The sequence below is a fragment of the Chrysochloris asiatica genome, unplaced genomic scaffold (genome assembly GCF_000296735.1).
Source record: "Chrysochloris asiatica unplaced genomic scaffold, ChrAsi1.0 scaffold00326, whole genome shotgun sequence".
Classification (NCBI taxonomy): Eukaryota; Metazoa; Chordata; class Mammalia; order Afrosoricida; family Chrysochloridae; genus Chrysochloris; species Chrysochloris asiatica.
In genome coordinates this window covers 366,900-384,958 of record NW_006408844.1, presented here as the reverse complement: position 1 = coordinate 384,958, position 18,059 = coordinate 366,900, and the positions used below count along the sequence as shown (strand labels likewise).

Here is an 18,059-nt window from a genome sequence, read left to right as displayed (position 1 = left end):
AAAAGAGATGGGGATAAGATTCTTATGAATCAATAATGAGTAATTGTAATCATGATTAATTGTGACTGTTACAACAGTAAAGGTAGAAGTTCTGTAACAAAAACGGGGGAGTAGTTAATCTTACAGTCCAGAAACAGAGGACCCTAGGACCTTCAAGTGAGAGCACAAGCGGAATGCGGGACCCTATCCCGATAGCAGCAACACCAGAAATGGAGGCAGAGATGGGGACATGGCGAGAGGGAGCAGCTGAGGACTCTAGATTCATGAAAAGAGAGGGACTGAGGCAGGCTTGCAGAATGTGCCCTTTGGTGGTCTAAATTAGTATATATACCTGAGTGTTTTTTAAAAAAGAAAAACCAATGTAATACACTAAATATTGATAGAATAAAGAATTCTGGTATGGCATTGTGGGTTAATGCTCTGGACCGCAAGGTCAGTTTGAACCACAAGTTTGGTGGTTCAAACTCGTCAGCCACTCCTTAGAAACCCTATACAGGATAGGTTCACTATGAGTAGGAACTGACTCAATGGCACTTAACAACAACCATGATTATTATAATACATGCACATAAAGAATCTGACACAATCTAACACTCTTTCATGATTTATAAAACAACAACTTGAACCAGGAATGGAAGAGAACGTCCTTAAACTGACAGAAGGCATCTAGGAAAAACTCAAAGTAAGCATTATACTCAGGGTGATATACTGAATGCTTTCTCCTAAGACCAACAATAAGACAAGGATGTTGGCTCTCATCACTTAAAAAAGATACTCAAATTCAAATGGAAAAAGTAAATCTATCTTTACTTGCAAGAGAACATGATCTTATACCTAGAAAACTATTAAGAATCCACACACATAAAAACCTACTAGAACGAAAAAATTAGCCCAGCAAGGTTGCAAAGGATAGATATATAAAAATTCATTGTATATACTAGCAACAAACAATATGGAAATAAAATTAAAACAATTCCACTTACAGTATCATCAAAGGTAAAAAATTTAGGATATTATCAAAAGGAATAAAATATTTAGGATATAAAAGACTTGTAAACTGCAAACTACAAAACATTGTGCAAAGAAATCAAATACAGCCTAACAAACAAAAAAACATCCCATGTACATGGGTAGGAAAACTTAATACTGTAAAAGTAATACTTCCCAAATGGATCTATAAATTCAATATAATCTCTACCAACATTACAACTATCTTTTCTTTTAGATATAGAAGAACTCATTCTAGAATTCATATAGAAATGAGAGAGTCCCATTGTAGTCAAAACAATCTTGAAAAATATGAAGTTGGAGGATTTAGATTCTCAATTTCAAAACCTACTACAAAGCAGGACTATAAAACTCAGCAAAAAAATTAAGTGCAAATCTTTGTTAACTGTGGGTTGGGCAAAGTCTTCTTAAATATGACACCAAAAGCACATGCAAGTAACAGAAAATAGGTAAACTGGACCTCATCAAAATGAAAACTTTTGTACATCAAAAGACACTGCCAAAAAGTGAAAAGACAACCCACAGACTGGTAGATAATATTTGCAAATCATGTATTAGATAAGGACTTGTAGTTAAGTGTTGTTGAATCGTTTCCGACTCATAGTGACCCTGTATAGGGTTTCCAAGGCTTTAAATCTTCGCAGGAGCAGAAAGTCTCATCTTTTTCTCCCAAGATAAGAACTTTAATCCATAATATATGAGGAATTCTAAAACACAAAGTAGAAGACAAATAATTTAATTTAAAAAATGGACAAGGAATCTAAATAGTCACTTCTATAAAGACATACAAATGGTCAATAAGCACAGGAAAAATCATTTAACTTTAACATTTACCTGGGAAATGAAATTAAAAAGCCATAGAAGGTACCTTTTTACATCCACTAGGATAGCTATTCTAAGAAAGGTAAGGTAGTAAAAAGAACTAGCTAGGATGTAGAAAAATTGGGAGCTTTATTTTATTGCTGGTGTGAATGTAAAATGCTACAGCCATTGTAAAGAACAGATTGGCAGGTTTCAAATGCTAACATAATCCAGCAATTCCACTTATATATCCAAAAGAGTTAAAAATAGGTACTCAAACAAAAACTTGTACATAAATATTCACAGCAGCACTATTCACAATCAGGAAAAGGTGGAAATCACTCAAATGTCCATCAACTGATGGATTAATTAGCAAAGCATTGCATATCATGCAATGCAATGTGGTTGTTGTTAAATGTCGTGGAGTCGATTCCAACATAGCAACCCTATGCAGGGTTTTTCCAGGAGTGGCTGGTGGTTTGAACAGCTGACCTTTTTTTGGTTTGCAGTCCAGTGCTGATTCTACAGCACACCACCAGAAATCCAATAGAATGTTGTTGTTGTTATGTGTCTTCAAGTTGGTTCTGACTCATAGGACCCTGTATAAAGTATCTGAGGAGCAGCTGGTAGATTTGAACTGCTAACCTGGTGATTCCCAGTCTAGTGCTGATCCTACAGCACCACACCAGGAGATCAGGGAATATTGTTGTTGTTAAGTGCTATCAAGTCAATTCTATCCCACAGCAACCCTGTATAGGATTTCCAAAGAGCAGCTGGTAAGCTTGAACCACAGACCTTGCAGTCCAAAAGACTTTGCAGTCTGATACACAGCGCCACACCAAGACTCCAGTAGAAGGTTAGTCAGCCATAAAAAAATGAAGTACTGATGCATGTACTACAATGTGGATGAACCTTGAAAATATTATGCTATATGAAAGACACAGGTCACAGATTATAAAATTCCATTTATATTAAATGGCCAGAATGAAAAACTCTATAGATGCAGAAAGTCAATTAGTGGTGCCGGGCACTTGGGAAGAAAGGAATGTGAGTTTATTCTTTTTTTGTGATGGATACATTTTGAAATTACATAGTTGTACAACCTTGTCAATAACTTACAACCCTTTTTTGGTTTATTTATTTTTTTATACAAAAAGAAATCTTTATTAGCATTATGTACTACAATGCCATGTATGTAGATACTCTTGTTGTTGTTGAGTGCCGTCGAGTCGGTTCCGACCCATAGCGACCCTGTACAGGGTTTCCGAGGGTGTAGATACTCTATCAGATGTTTAATTACAGATTTACAAAGACAAATAAAGACCAGATACATAAAGATACTGATAATGAAAGGCAGTAATAATGAAAAGTTAAGTGTTGTGGCTCCATAAAATAAACATTGGACTGTGAACCACAAGGTTGATGGTTCGAACCCACCAGTCACTCTGTGAGGCTTTCTTTCTGTTCTGACAAAGATTTAAAGCCTCAGAAACCCTATACAGGATTGCTATGAAGTTGGAGCTGACTTAATGGTACTTAAAAGCAACAATGAACTATAGAGGTATTCGACTTATGTCAGAAGTGACTTATGATGGAGTCCTCAGAACAGACTCCTGTCATAAGTCGTGTGGCACTGTGGTTTAATGCGCTGGACTGCAAAGTCAGTTTGAACTGCAAAGTCACCAGCTGTTCCTCAGAAACCCTATACAATGTCACTATGGGTCGAAACTGACTCGACAGCACTTAACAACAACAACATCTGTATTCTAAAACCTACTAAACTGTATACTTTACCAGGGTGAACTGTATACTATGTTAATAATGTTGTTGTTGTTGTTAAGTGCTGTCGAGTCGGTTCCGACCCATAGCGACCCTGTACAGGGTTTCCGAGGGTGTAAATCTTTACGGGAGTAGAAAGCCTCATCTTTCTCCCGCGGAGCAGCTGGTAGTTTCGAACTGCTGACCTTAAGGTTTGCAGCCCGATTCGTAACCACTACGCTACCAGAGCTCCATTTTTAATTAAATAATAATAATAGCCATTTTTAATTAAAATTAACAAAAAAGTGAGATTTGATTCTTTTAATAACTCAATCTGTGACCTTCACAAATAACTTCATTTTGTCCTTCATTTTCCCATCTGTGTGTAAAATTCATTAAAACCTTCCTATAAGCCCTGATACCTATAATAAATGTAAAAATTTGAGTGAAAGACAATAAGATATGAATAAATTTACAGCTTGAGGCAGGGAAACGCTGACCTTAGAAGAAACAGAGTTTGTACTTCACTAAGAATAAACCTTTCTCCTGGTTCTCAACGTATAATAATACTTTGACCAGCCATCATTCATCAAGAGCTTATGTTATCAGGAATCATAACTGCTTTTCATATGCCATCTCAGAGCACTGTTAAGGTAAACAGAAGTATCCTCATTTCAGAGATGAGTAATCGACTATGAAATGTTAAATGACTTGACCAAATAGTCAAGCTGGGCTTCAATCTCAGATCTGTATCATTTCAAACACCATCTCCTGCTTCCATATCACTTAACTTCTAGACATAGCAGTAATACACATAAAAAAACATTGAACACTGAGTCTGAATCTTGTTTCTGCCATTTAAGGATTTTGTGATTTTAGGCACAAAATAGTTGAGTCTGTTTTCTCATCTACTAAAATAATACATTAGATCCTGCCTTAATTTAAGAGCTTGGTGGCACAAGACGTTTGCCATTAGCTGCTAACCTAGAGTTTAAAGATTCAAACCCACCCAACGGTTCTGTGGAAGAAAGGCCTGGTGATCTGCTTCCATAAAGATTACAGTCAAGAAAACCCTATGAAGCAGTTGTACCCAGGAGTTGCCACGAGTTAGGGGCAGACTCCATAGAAGTAAGAGCAAAAACAAAAAGCCCCAGTTTACCTCACAGAATATAAAAAGGCACTAATACATACATGTCATTCAGGGCACTTTGGAAATATTAAGACATAAAGCACTAAAGAAAAGTATACAGGTAACCCCCTGCTGTGGTGCAAGGAATTACTTGATATGATCCCTCTAGCCAAAGCCTTTGCAATTCCTATCAAATGAATGGGTTATTGTTAAGTACCATCAAGTTGGTTCCGACTCACAGCGACCCGTATAGGGTTTTCAAGGAACAGATGATGGGTTTGAACCACCAACTTTGTTGTTAGCAGCCAAGTGCCTACACTTGGCTACAGTGCCACACTGTGTTAAGTGCTACTGAGTCAGTTCAGATTCATATTAACCCAACAGGATTTCAGAGAAGCAGTACAGTTCAATGCTTATCCTACAGTGCCACACCAGGACTCTGCAAATGTGGGGTGCTTGTAGCCCATGCAGGGAATTAGACAGCTTGCTAATATTGTAAATAAGGTGCATGACAGGCTTGTGGGGGTGTTATTGTGTGATATTGAGCAACCCTGTAGAGGATTTCTCAGGCTGTAAAATTTTCAGGAGCAGAAAACCTTACCTTTCTCCCATGGAGCAGCTTGTAAGTTTGAACTTGGAACTTGTAGTTCACAGTCCAGTGCTTATCCTACAAAGCCACCATACAAATAAGATATATGAAGACCTAAAATGGAGATTGGCAGGTTTTGCTATTCTGCTAGGATTAACGCGAGCCTATCTCAGAGGCAGAAAAAGGGATCTAATAACCACCAAGCAGAACCAGGAGTGAAGCATCCTTGGACTCAGGGTCCCTGTGCCAGGAACCTCTGTGATCCAGGAGACAGACAACTGTAATACAAGAGACAGCAAACCTATAACTATGGATGCAGTAGCTCCAAAGAGGGAACAAGTCCTTACAGCAAGAATCATTCCCACCCCGTCCATACACAGAGTAGACAGGGATGGGCAACTTGGACATTGGCTACCCAAAATGGGGGGGGGGGGGGGGGGGGGCTACAAAGGCAAGAAGTGACTGGCTTACAAGCTTTCAAGAGGGAACCTAGATCCAGAAGGCATGGAGGAAGGTAGAATCTCCACTGAGTAGTATCCAATCTATCTAGGTGGGGCTGATGAAATGAAATGTGGATGGGTCTTTTGTGATACAATAGTGAATAATTGTTATCAGGACTGTTTGTGAGGGTTGGAAATGTAAAGGTAGATGTTTTGTAGCAAAAGGAGTGGAGTGATAAACTTTTCAGTCTAGGAGTGGTGGTCCCTGAGACCATCAAGGGAGAAGAGCGAAGAGCGGGACCCTACCCAGAGAAACAGTGACGCCTGAGATGGAGGCAGAGATGATGACGTGGAGAGATGGAGGCAGAGAAGATGACGTGAAGAGATGGAGCAGTTGGGGACTTTAGACACAGAGTGGGAGAGGGGTTGTGTGCTGATGACCAACGGGCAGGCTTGTAGTGTATATCCTTTGGTTATTTGATGATGCATGGAGGGGATTGTAACCATGGCAATGAAGCGATATACAACAGGATGAATGTAAAACTAATATTCTCCCATGTAAACTATCACATAATTCACAATAAAACATTAAAAAAAAAAAAAAAATAGAGAGAGAAAGATGGCAAGAAGCAGCAGCAGAGGAAATGTGCAGCAGAACCAAGAGACTGGCACCAGATAGAGTGGTGAGTTTTCCAGCCCACAGAACAAGAAATTTGAGTACCTTCAGGCAGAAGGCTTGCTGGTGGAGTGGAGTGCTTCTGGGCACTTAATCAGCTCACCATCTCTTTTTTATATTTCATCTTAATATGTATTACAATATTGCAGCATATAGTTTGCTGATGTTCTCATTCTCAGATATTCACTTGCAGATGTTCAAAAATTGGGTTCATAAAAATACTAGTAGGCAATAGTAACAAAAATAAAAATAAAAATAGAGGTAACTGACTTAATTCAGAACTGACTTCCTGCTGAGTCAATTGAACTGAGCCCTGTTCTAAGTCTGCTGTAAAATGGGGCTTAATTGTTTTAAAAAGCGTCAAATAATGAATGGTTGTAAGGAGCTCTGGTAGTGTAGTGGTTACAAATCGGGCTGCTAACCCCTCAAGGTCAGCAGTTCTACAATAGCTGTTCCGTGGGAGAAAGATGAGGCTATCTCCTCCTGTAAAGATTGAAAGCCTCAAAAACCAAGTACTGCGCCGCTCTGAGTTGGAAACGACTCCATGGCACACCACCACCAAGATTCTATAGTCTTTCTAATGGTCATGCAACGTATTAAGCAGTCATTATAAAATAAACACCTCTCAAGTGCCCCAGGGGTACAAAGAATAAGTAGGGATACAAAAGAAGTCCAAAAACCATTTTTTGGGGCAACTTTTACTGGCATCTATCAAAGAACTATGAAACCAGGCTTTCATTTTTTTCATTTCAAGAGAAAGTGGTGTGCAGAAAAAGGAATGGATTCTAAAGATTAACCCTATACTGAGTCCTGATTCTGCTGAATATTAATTGCTGTTGTTAAGTGCTGTTGAGTCAGTTCAGACTTACAGCGACCTTGTACTGGGTTTCCGAAAAAGAGCGGCTGGCTGGTGGGTTTGTCCTGCTGTGCTTGCAGTTAGCAGTCCAGTGCTACTCCTACATAACCACACCAGGACTCCACATACTAGCTGAGCAAACCTTATTTATATAATCTCTTAATTTAAATTTCCTCACTTGTATATATGCAAGGAAATAGCATATTTACCTTGCAGGAGAAAGATGAGGCTTTCTGCTCCTGAACAGATTTATAGCCTCAGAAGCCCTATGTTGTTGTTGTTGTTATGTGCCATGGAGTCAGTTCCAACTCATAGTGACCCTGCACAGGGTTTCCGAGGCTGTAAATCTTTATGGGAGCAGAAAGCCTCATCTTTCTCCCATGGAACTTCTGGTAGTTTCGCTATAAATTGGAACAAACCTGACGGCACACAACCAACCAACAAACCAACCATTTACCTTGAGTGGCAGATTAAATAATGTGCAGTTACCTCTATATGTGAAGGTATGTTGTTAGGTGCCATCCTGGCACACAGTTTTGTTAAAGAAATAATTGTTATAACACTATCCAACAATACTTAGGAATTAACTACATCCAATTTGGCAGTGTGAATTATGAAAACTCAAGAAAAATTACAAACCTCCATTAGCATGCAAACTGAAAGCAAGCGATCATGAAAAATAGTTGGAAGGCTAAGTCACTCGAGGAATGATCAAGGGAATATGCTCACTTCAGAGTAAGAGATGAGGAAGTGGAAAAAGGGGAAGGGGAGGCAAAAAACAAAGTGAGTAGAAGGAGAAATAAAGGGGGAAGCTTTGAAATTGGTGCAAGTGACACGTAATAAATCAGAATGACTAAGAAACAAGAAAGACTAAGTCCTAGAATACCTGCAAAGGAATAAGACATACAACTTAAATTATTTCCAGGATAATAACCATGAATTAAAAAAAACACAATGGGTCTCAAGTCACAAGATCCAAACCCTAGGTCCTTGATGGTCCTACCACAAACCCAGGCTGTCTAAGAGTAAGTAGATTTGAGCCTTAGTTTTCTCATTTATTAAAAGAAAATATTATTCCCTGTCCTAGCTTGCCTCCCACTCACTGGCATCAAATCCATTCTGATTCATAGCAACCCTATATAGGGTTTCTGAGACTGTAAATCTTTATGGGAGCAGATAGTCTCTTCTTTCTCCATCAGAGTGGCTGATGAGTTTGAACTGCCAACTCTGTAGTTATTAGTCTGGTGCTTATCCTACAAAGTCACCAGAACAGAATTATCTGGGTCTCAGTTTTTTCAACTATAAAGGGGGTGGGGAAATTTTTTTTTGCCAAGGGCCATTTGGATATTTATAACAACATTCGGGGGTCATGCAAAATTATCAACTTAAAAATTACTATTATTTGGTCAAACATTTAATTAACTCACCTCTAACTGGTCACAAAAGGAGCTCTGGTAGTGTAGTGGTTACAAATCGGGCTGTAAACCTTAAAGTCAGCAGTTCGAAACTACCAGCTGCTCCGTGGGAGAAAGTTGAGGCTTTCTGCTCCCGTAAAGATTTACAGCCTTGGAAACCCTGTACAGGGTCGCTGAGTCGGAACCAACTCCATGGCACATAACAACAACAATGTGATGAGCTGTGGATCAACACTAGACTGTGAACTTCACAAGGTCACCAGTTCAAGCCCACCAGCTGCTCCTTGGAAACTCTATATAGGGTAGCTATGAGTCGGAACCAACTCGCTAGCTGCTCCTCAGAAACCCTATACGGGATAGTTATGAGTCGGAACCAACGCAACAGCACTTAACAACAACAACATGATGGCTGGAACTGCGGTTGCCTTAGCAGGGCCAGACCAAATAATTTCACAGGCCAGATGATTCCCACATCTGAACTATAAGATGAAATCAATATAATCTTGCCTAGTTTATGATTCAATAAGAGAAGACAGTCCATTCTTGGACTAACTTGAGACTTAGGTGAGGGCTTGCCTAATATTATCAAAAGGACGTAGAAAAAAAAAGTATAGGCAAATAAACCATTTTCCTATACGTATCACATAAAATTCACTAAATAAAACCACATGCTCTTCTCCTCCCAATACTTTAAGAAATCATCTTTAAAAACTTTATTTGCAGGATAAGGAGTTAACCTAAATCACGAAGTCCAAAGTACCTTTTAAAAAATGACAAGTCACTGAAAAGGTTACGTTATTAACAACTATATAATCTTCTAATCAGATTTCTCCTGTATTTTCTCATGGCATTTTTTCCCCAGTTCTTTCTGTTCAGAGAAATGTTTTTGACACTATGAGAAGCTCAGTTCTAAATATATGCTGTAGAATAAGAGCTGGACTACAAGGTCAGTTTGAACCACAATGTTGGCAGCTCAAACTTACCAGAAACTCCTCGAAAATGCTATATAGGATGGCTGAGTTGGAACCGCCTCGATAGTACTTGGCAAGCAAAAAAGCATAAAAAATTTCTTTAAAAATATTTCTATAATATTTATACAGAGTGCTGTATAAATGTTTATACAGGAATGACATTTTAGTTTTTAAAAGACAGAAATTGAGATACAAATCAACAATAAATGTTACATTAATTTTAAACCCAGGTTAAAATGAACCCTAGGTTAATTCTCACAAATAATCTGTTATGGGTTAGTTTCCAATAGGGCTTCAAACCGATTCATTAAGGTTGAACCCCCTTTGAGAAGTTGCCTTTCCACCCCAGATATACTGAATCATAACCTACAGTTTATTGAATGAGATCCCCAGCTTCTTGTTATACATCTGAATCACCTGGGAATCTTGTTAAAATGTAGATTCTGATTCAGTATACCTGGGGTGGAAATGTAAATTCTCAGTGGGGATAGAACCGGAATGAACCAGTTTGAAAGTCCTGGTTTCCAAACTGTCTTTAGTCATGTTATAGTCTTACCTTTCTTTCAAAGCCAAAACAATCCTCATTTTCTCTTCTATGTAGCCGTCTACCACATTTCTTTTTATTAGGCATCTATGAATCAATCTATCTCCTGTCAAAGTTTTCTCATTTCTTCTACTATACATCATAGTCAGGTCACCGCTTCAATTCTTAGTTTCCTTTCCTAGTTTCCCCAAGCATTTCCACTACCTCCATACCCCCTTTGTTTTAACTAATAGGATACTTCTTTCCCTTCATTCCTAGGGTTTACTTTCCTATTACTGTATCTCTCATTGCCATTCCATTTTTTAAACCTGTTTTTGCATATTATTACTTCTTCAGAACCTAAGATTTCTCTTCATTAGCCTCAATCCCAGAATGTCAATCAACCCATCTCTGGAGTACTAAACATAGACTCTTGACTACCTCATACCTAAACATCCTCCTTAATCCTTTTCTAAAGCCACTAGTCCTCAGTATTCTGATACTACAAACACCCCTCACTCCTTACTAAGCCTATCCATTTAATGCAGCTTCACCCTTTCTAGCAAACTTTTTTCCCCCACAAACATTTTCTTTTAAATGGCTATTCCCAATGTTTTATGACTTCTAAGTCTTACAAAGGAGCTCTGGTACCACAGGGTTACAAATCGGCCTGCTAACTTCAGGATCAGCAGTTCAAAATGACGAGCTGTTCCTGGGGAGCAAGGTGAGGCTTTCTGCTCCTGTAAAGATTTACAGCCCCGGAAACCCTGTACAGGGTTGCTATGAGTCGGAACTGACTCCACAGCACATAACCACCACCACTAAGTCTTACAAGGTCTGTGCCCAGCAAAAATCTACTGTCTTTTTTTTTTTTTTTAAATGCTTCCCAGACTTTGCCTGTGCAGCAATTTCATTCACTAAGCCCTGGTGTGGCGCTGTAGGATCAGCACTGGACTGAGAACCAAATGGTCAGCAGTTCAAACCCACCAGCAGCTCCTTGGAAACCCTATACAGGGTAGCTGAGAGTTGCAACCGACTTGATGGCACTTAACAACAACAGGGCCCATGGCCATTCTGTAAACTCCTCAAACCTCTCCCTCATCACTCTTCCCCTTGTTTCCCCCAGCTTCTCAGAACGTTGCTGTTACCCTGAACAATCTTCCTGGCTATATTCCCCATCTTTCCTTAGGCCTACTCTCCACATTTTCTCTGTTCACCCTTAAGAGACCTAATCTCTTAGTCACCCGTCACTCCCTGAACCTGTCTCTTACACCTCTGGGAACACTGTCTGGAACCTTCCTCTCCTCCTTCCTTCCCCAACCCTGTCTCAAGTGTTCCCTCTGCCCGTCAGCTTTTTTCTAAGACATGTTCTCACAGCCTTCTTACTACTCCAAACCTTCCCCTAGTTGTTCTCCCATTTCCTCTCAACTTTTCTCTCATTCCTAATTTCCTTCAACACTCCCTGGAAGATTTCCCCCTACCTTTGTCACGTCTCTCCTCCCTTTCCTCAAACCTCTTTCATTCCTTCCTCTGGACGTGTCTTCCCACATCCTCTCGGTTTCCCTAATCTTTGCCTTATTCTCTTTTCCTTCAATGTTGCTATTCCCCTAAATTTCCTTCAAGCCTCACTCTGATGGTGTCCTCCAATTTCCGTTGACCTGGAGACTCCCCTGATCCCCCCAGATTTACCTTCTCCTCCAATCCAAACCTCTCTCAGGCCGCTGCCTTCCCTCCCCTGCCGCTCTAAAAGCCCAGAAACGCCATTCTCCAAAAGGCTGGGCCTGGCCTCTAGGGAGAAGGGGTATGGGTCACGTACCCCATTCGCATCTTGGCTCCACTTTCACTGCCCCCGCTACCGGGGAGGGGAGGGCGAGAGGGCAGGCGGCCAAGGTGCATGCTCTTCTCGAGGGTCGACATGAAAGCGAGGCCGCACGTAATCAAACAGCAGCCAAAGCTTCGACGCAGGCTAAGTGTGGCCCAGCCGGTCACAAATCTCTCCCCTAGCGACGCCCAGTCGCCTTTAGACAGCCCCCAGCTACCGGCAGCACCGCCTACCGCCCACCGGCTCCGCAAACTCCGCCCCCGTCCCCTCAGCGCCTCCAACGGAAGTGCGCAACAGCACTTCCACAAAGGAAGCTGGGTAACGGAGTCTGCGGACCGTTCAAACCCCAAGCGGAGAACTCGACGACCCACGCCGGAAAGAGAAGCGCTTCTAAGGGCAATGCAACCTGGGCAATGGAGTCGTATAAGGGCCTAACGCTTCGCGCTTGCGCAACGGGAGGTGACCGACTGCAACCCCACAAAGGTAATGTAGCAAAGCATCCTGGGTGTTGTAGTCTATTGGCGGGAAGGCGACGTGGTGCCTTTCTCACGACTAACCAGAGACTGTTAGAGGAAGAGTTGCTTCTAGCTTCCTCCCAGGCAGCCCAGCGGCACCGGTTGCTGGGGAACACTGGCGTGGTGGGAAGGGATGGCGGGAGGATAAGACATCGGTGCCAGGTCCGGAGCTAAATTGGTGAAAAAGCTTGTGCTCGGCATGAAACAACGAAAAGGCCAGGGACCTGGGGGTGGCTGTGGCCGCAAGAAGAGAGGTAACTTGATCAAAAGCTAAGGAAATGGTAACTGGGCGGGATTTGGGCTAGGAGCCAGATGTAAAAGAAAGAAGAAAGAATAATCAGTAATCAGAGAGTCAGAAAGTTGAGAGAGAGCGCAATTGGTAAGGCAAAGAATAAAAATGAAATAGGTACTAGGTTGGGAGGCTAAAAACGGGAACATCTCGAGGGCAGAGAAACAAATTCCAGGAGCGCTTTTTTTGTTTTGCTTTAACTTTTTGTTGTGATTTGTGTATAAGTTTATAGAGCATATTGGTTTTCCACGCAACATTTCTTACACATTTTTATTTTTGACATTAATTGCTATCCCCACAGTATAACAGCATTCTTCCTACTTCCTATGTTTATGGTTCTCTTTGTCTTTCTTCCCAAGCCCCGCCTGCCTTCTGAACTTTGTTGTTGTTGTTATGTGCCATCGAGTCGGTTCCGACCCATAGCGACCCTGTATAGGGTAAATGCTGCCTTTTTTTATTGCTTCTGGTTGATTGCTTTAACGAGTGTGTACCTCGTTGGTGTTATTGTTCACCTTTTAAGCCTATCATTTAGTTAAAAGTTGAGCACGAGTGAGTTCAGTTTTTGATAACAAAGGGGTGTGTGTGTGTGTATGTGTGTGTAGGGGATTAATAGCTTTGGCTTTCCACTCCTGTAAAGATTTAAAGCCTTGGAAAACTTACACAGGGTCACTGTTAGTTGGCACTGCCTTCACAACAGCAGCAATAGCAGGGAGTTGGAGGAAGCATAAGTTGAAGAGGGAATAGTTCAGTGGGCAAAGAAAGGATGTTTGTACATTATTGTAACCCCAACAACTAGAAAGCACTAGACCATAAGGTTGGTTTGAACTGCAGGGTCAGTAGTTCAAACTCACCAGCCACTCCTCGGAAATCCTATACAGGGTGACTTGATGGCACTTAACAACAACACCAAAATGACTAACATAAAGAAGGACTCAATAGATGTTGAATGAATGAAGCAAGTGAGACCTGCTAGTGTGGGAGTTAAGAGTTCTGAAAGAGAGAGGCAGACGAGTGGTAGTGAGAAGATACAAAAATTAAGATCGCTATGGTAGTGTAGTGGTTATGAATCGGGCTGCTAACCTTAAGGTCAGCAGTTCGAAATTACCAGCCGCTCCATGGGAGAAAGATGAGGCTGTCTGCTCCCATAAAGATTTACAGCCTCAGAAACCCTATACAGGGTCGCTATGGGTCGGAACCAACTCAACGGCACTTAACAACAACAATAACGTGAATCATTAGATTTAGGCAATGGAGTAGTGACAAAATGTGCTAGGGTGGGAGTGGAAGTGAAGGCAGGATCTTCTGAAGAACTTGAACTGACTAGCGTGGGGAGAGTTAGAGGGCGGGCAGCCAAGATGTAAGAGGACCTCATTAGGTTGTTGTTGCTAGGTACCGTCGACTCAGTACTGACTCATAGTGACCTTATGCACAGCACTGCCCGTTCCTGGTTCCTGAGCCAACCTCATTACTGTTGCCACACTTGAGCCCATTGATGCTGCCACTTTGACAATCCATCTCGCTGGGAGTCTTCCTCTTTTTCTCTGACCCTCCACCTTACCAAACATGATATCCTTCTCCAGTGACTGGTTCCTTCTGACAATATGTCTGAAGTATGAGAGGCAAAGTTTGGCCATCCTGGCCTCCAAGGAGCACTCTGGCTGCACTTCTTCCAACACAGATCTGTTTGTTCTTTTGGCAGCCCATGGCACTTTCAATATTCTCCTCCAACACTGTAACTCAAAAGCATCAATTCTTCTACAATCTTCCTTATTCACTTTCCAGCTTTTGCATGCATATGAGGTGATTGAAAATGCCATAGCTTGGGTCAGGCACACCTTAGTCTTCAAGCTGACATCTTTGCTCTTCAACACTTTAAAAAGGTCTTCTGAAGCAGATTTGCCTAATGCAAAATGTTGTTTGATTTCTTGACTGCTGCTTCCATGAGTGTTGATAGTTGATCCAAGAAGAATGAAGTCCTTGACAACTTCAATCTTTTCTCCATTGATAAGAATGTTGTTTATTGTTCCAGTGGTGAGAATTTTTGTTTTCTTTACATTGAGATGCAATCCATACCGTAGGCTGTGGTCTTTGATCTTCATCAGTAAATATTTTGGCTAGAAGTATTGTTGTTATGTGCCATTGAGTTGATGCCAACTCATAGTGTCCCTGTATAGGGTTTCCGAGGAGCAACTGATGAATTTGAACTGCTGACCTTGTGGTTCAAACTGACTTTGAAGTCCAGCTCATTAACCCACAGCACCACACCAGTACTCCAGTTAAAATTATAAGAATACCCGAGTCCTGGTGTGGTGCTGTGGGTTAATGCTCTGGACTGCAAAGTTGTTTTGAACAGCGGTTCAAGCTCACCAGCTGCTCCTCAGAAACCCTATACAGGGTTGCTATGGGTCAGAACCAACTTGATGGCATTTAACAACAACACCCAAAAGAACAGGAAGAACAGTCACCTTAAGAACTCAGGACAGATCGGAAAACTGGAAATTGGATCTCTACCGGGTTACCTCCAAGAAAAAAGAAAATTTGGTGACCCTGCCCTTTTCACATTATGGGCACTTTAGGGGCTCCTGTGAATGGTTACGTGCTCAACTACTAGCCACAGGATTGGTGGTTCTAAAGCACCCAGAGGCACCTAATGATCTGCTTCCAAAAAGTCACAGCCTTAGAAATCCTACGAAGCAGCTCTACTCTACATACTTGGGGTCACCATGACAACTAACTACAACAATGACAGAAAATGTGTTAGGAATAGTTATAATGCTTTAAGGCCATTGTATAAAAAGCTGAAGCTACTATGTAGGAAGTAGAAAGAAATCTTAATCAAACTTTTAAAAGATAGCTGTGGTGCTGTGGGCTAATGCGTCAGACAGCAAAGTTGTTTGAACTTCAAGGTTGGTGGTTCAAGCTCACCAGCTGCTCCTTGGAAACCCTATACAGGATCACTACAGATCGGAATCGACTCGACGGCACATAACAACAAGGCAGTTCAAATTTCTTGGCACAGATGTTTGAGTGCTTCCAATGCTGCATCAATTTGTTGTCAACTCCTGGATTACAAATTGAAATCTTGAAGCACTGGAAGTGTTCATTCATATATGCGAACAAATTGGGAAGGCAGCTGCCTGGCCAACTGATTGGAAGAGATCCAAAGAAAGGTGATCCAATGGAATGTGAAACTAATCTAACAATATCATTAATACTACATGCAAGTAAAATGTTGCTGAAGATAATACAAAAATGATTACAGCAATACATCAGCAGGGAGCTGCCAGAAATTCAGGCACTGTTTAGAAGGGGATATGGAATGAAGGATATTACTGCTTACATCAGATGGATCTTGGCTAAAAACAGAGAATACTAGAAAGATGTTTAACTGCTTTATTAATTATGCAAAGGATTTCAACTGTTTGGACCATGACAAACTATGGATAACATTGCAAAGAATGGGTATTCAAGAACACTTAACTGTGCTCATAAGGAACCTGTACACAGACCAAGCAGTTGTTCAGACAGAATAAGGGGATACTGGATGATTTAAAATCAAGAAAGGTGTGCACCTGGGTTGTATCTTTTCACCATGCTTATCCATCAGGATTGGAGGAAGACTCATTAGCACCATGAATAGCGACACAGCCTTGTTTACTGAAAGCAATGAGAACTTGAAATACTTAACTGATGAAGATCAAATACTACATACAGTCTTTGGTATGGATTTCACCTTAATGTAAAGAAAAAAAATCCTCACAACTGGACCAATAAATAACATCATGATAAATGGAGAAAAGATTGAAGTTGTCAAAGACTTCATTTTACTTGGATCCACAATCAACACTCGTGGAAGCAGCAGTCAAGAAATCAAACAACATAATGTATTAGAAAAAATTGCAGCAAAAAACCTCTTTAACGTGTTAAATAACAAAGATACCAGTTTGAGGACTAAGATGCACCTGACCCAAACCCCATGGTATTTTTAATAGCCTCATATGCGTGTGAAAGTTGGTTAATGAATAAGAAAGTTTGGAGAAAAATCAGTGCATTTATATTACGGTGTTGGAAAAGAACATTGAAAGTACCATGAACTTTCTTTCAGAAGAACAAACAAATCTGCCTTGGAAGAAGTGCAGCAAGACCTCATCTCTTGTACTTCAGAAATGTTATCAGGAAGGATCAGTGCCTAGAAAAGGACATCTTGCTTGGTAAATTGGAGGACCAACGAAAAAGAGGAAGACCCCCAACAAGATGGGTTGACACCTTGGCAACAGTAGTGGGCTCAAGCTTAACAACAATTGTGAAGATGGTGCGTGACTGGGCAGTGCTTTGTTCTGTTGTGCATAGGGTTGCTGTGAGTTGGAACTGACTTGATGGCACCTAACAACAAGAAGTCAGTTCTAAAGCAGTGCTTTTCCTACCAGATAGGATGGGAGGATCTGAGACACACCCATGAAGGTTTTCAATGCCAGTTCTCTCCTTGTCAAATCAATCAAGTACCTTTGATTAATAAGAGAAAAACCAAAGTGGAAATAACATAGCTAATACAGAACAGAATGCCCTTGCTATAGTAGATGCATATGCAGTAATGTGTATGTACACACCTGTGTATCGTTTTTATATTGAGATTAGTTATCCAAAGAGATTATGGTGGGACTGTACATTATAAAGGGCAGAAAATGGGATTGATTTTTAAGTTTATTTTCTTCTTGTAAATAATGACCCCTCTTCCAGGGTAGAGTCTGAGGAATAAGGTGAGATGGTACTGTGAATGGAAGGCAATCAAGATCGTTAAAGGAAAGCTTTTTAGAAAGTCATGATTGCCTGATTTCTGTTTATTATCTTTCTGAAAGCCAGTAAATATGGGTCAAACAATGTGCTAAAAAGTAGTGGCAAAATCTAAAGATGATAGTACAGTGATTATTCCACAGATTTGAGTGACATTTCTCCATCTACAGCCTAACACAGTGGCTTATTGATTTTATGATCTTTGTAGGAGAGATAAGACACAGTTTAAGACGGTCTTTATTGAATTGTTGAATTATGGGATACAGACTAAATTGTTTAGGAGTTCATTGATGATAGCTGTTACTGTTTTATGCTCATTTGATGGTTTCTAAAATAAATAAATTAGGCAAAGATAGCACATATCTTTAAAAACATGGATATTGCTGTATCAAAACATAAATACTTGGCAGAAAATTTTCTGAGATTCTAAAAACCTGTATCATTATGTTGTTGTTGTTGTTAAGTGCCGTCGAGTC

At 40.7% G+C, this 18,059-nt stretch overlaps 2 protein-coding genes across 3 annotated transcripts in view; one reads left to right on the top strand and one right to left on the bottom strand.

The window, feature by feature from the left end:
• The window catches only part of PPME1 (protein phosphatase methylesterase 1), an 86,481-nt gene extending 74,398 nt beyond the window's left edge, over positions 1-12,083 (bottom strand). For both annotated transcript variants that reach the window (XM_006875408.1, XM_006875409.1), the window contains exon 1: positions 11,983-12,083. In XM_006875408.1, the coding sequence (XP_006875470.1) occupies positions 11,983-12,083 (101 nt within the window). The remainder of the gene's footprint in view (positions 1-11,982) is intronic.
• Positions 12,084-12,702: 619 nt separating this feature from the next.
• C2CD3 (C2 calcium-dependent domain containing 3) overlaps positions 12,703-18,059 on the top strand; it is a 173,686-nt gene continuing 168,329 nt past the window's right edge. The window contains exon 1 of the mRNA XM_006875430.1: positions 12,703-12,757. Within this exon, the coding sequence (XP_006875492.1) occupies positions 12,703-12,757 (55 nt within the window). The remainder of the gene's footprint in view (positions 12,758-18,059) is intronic.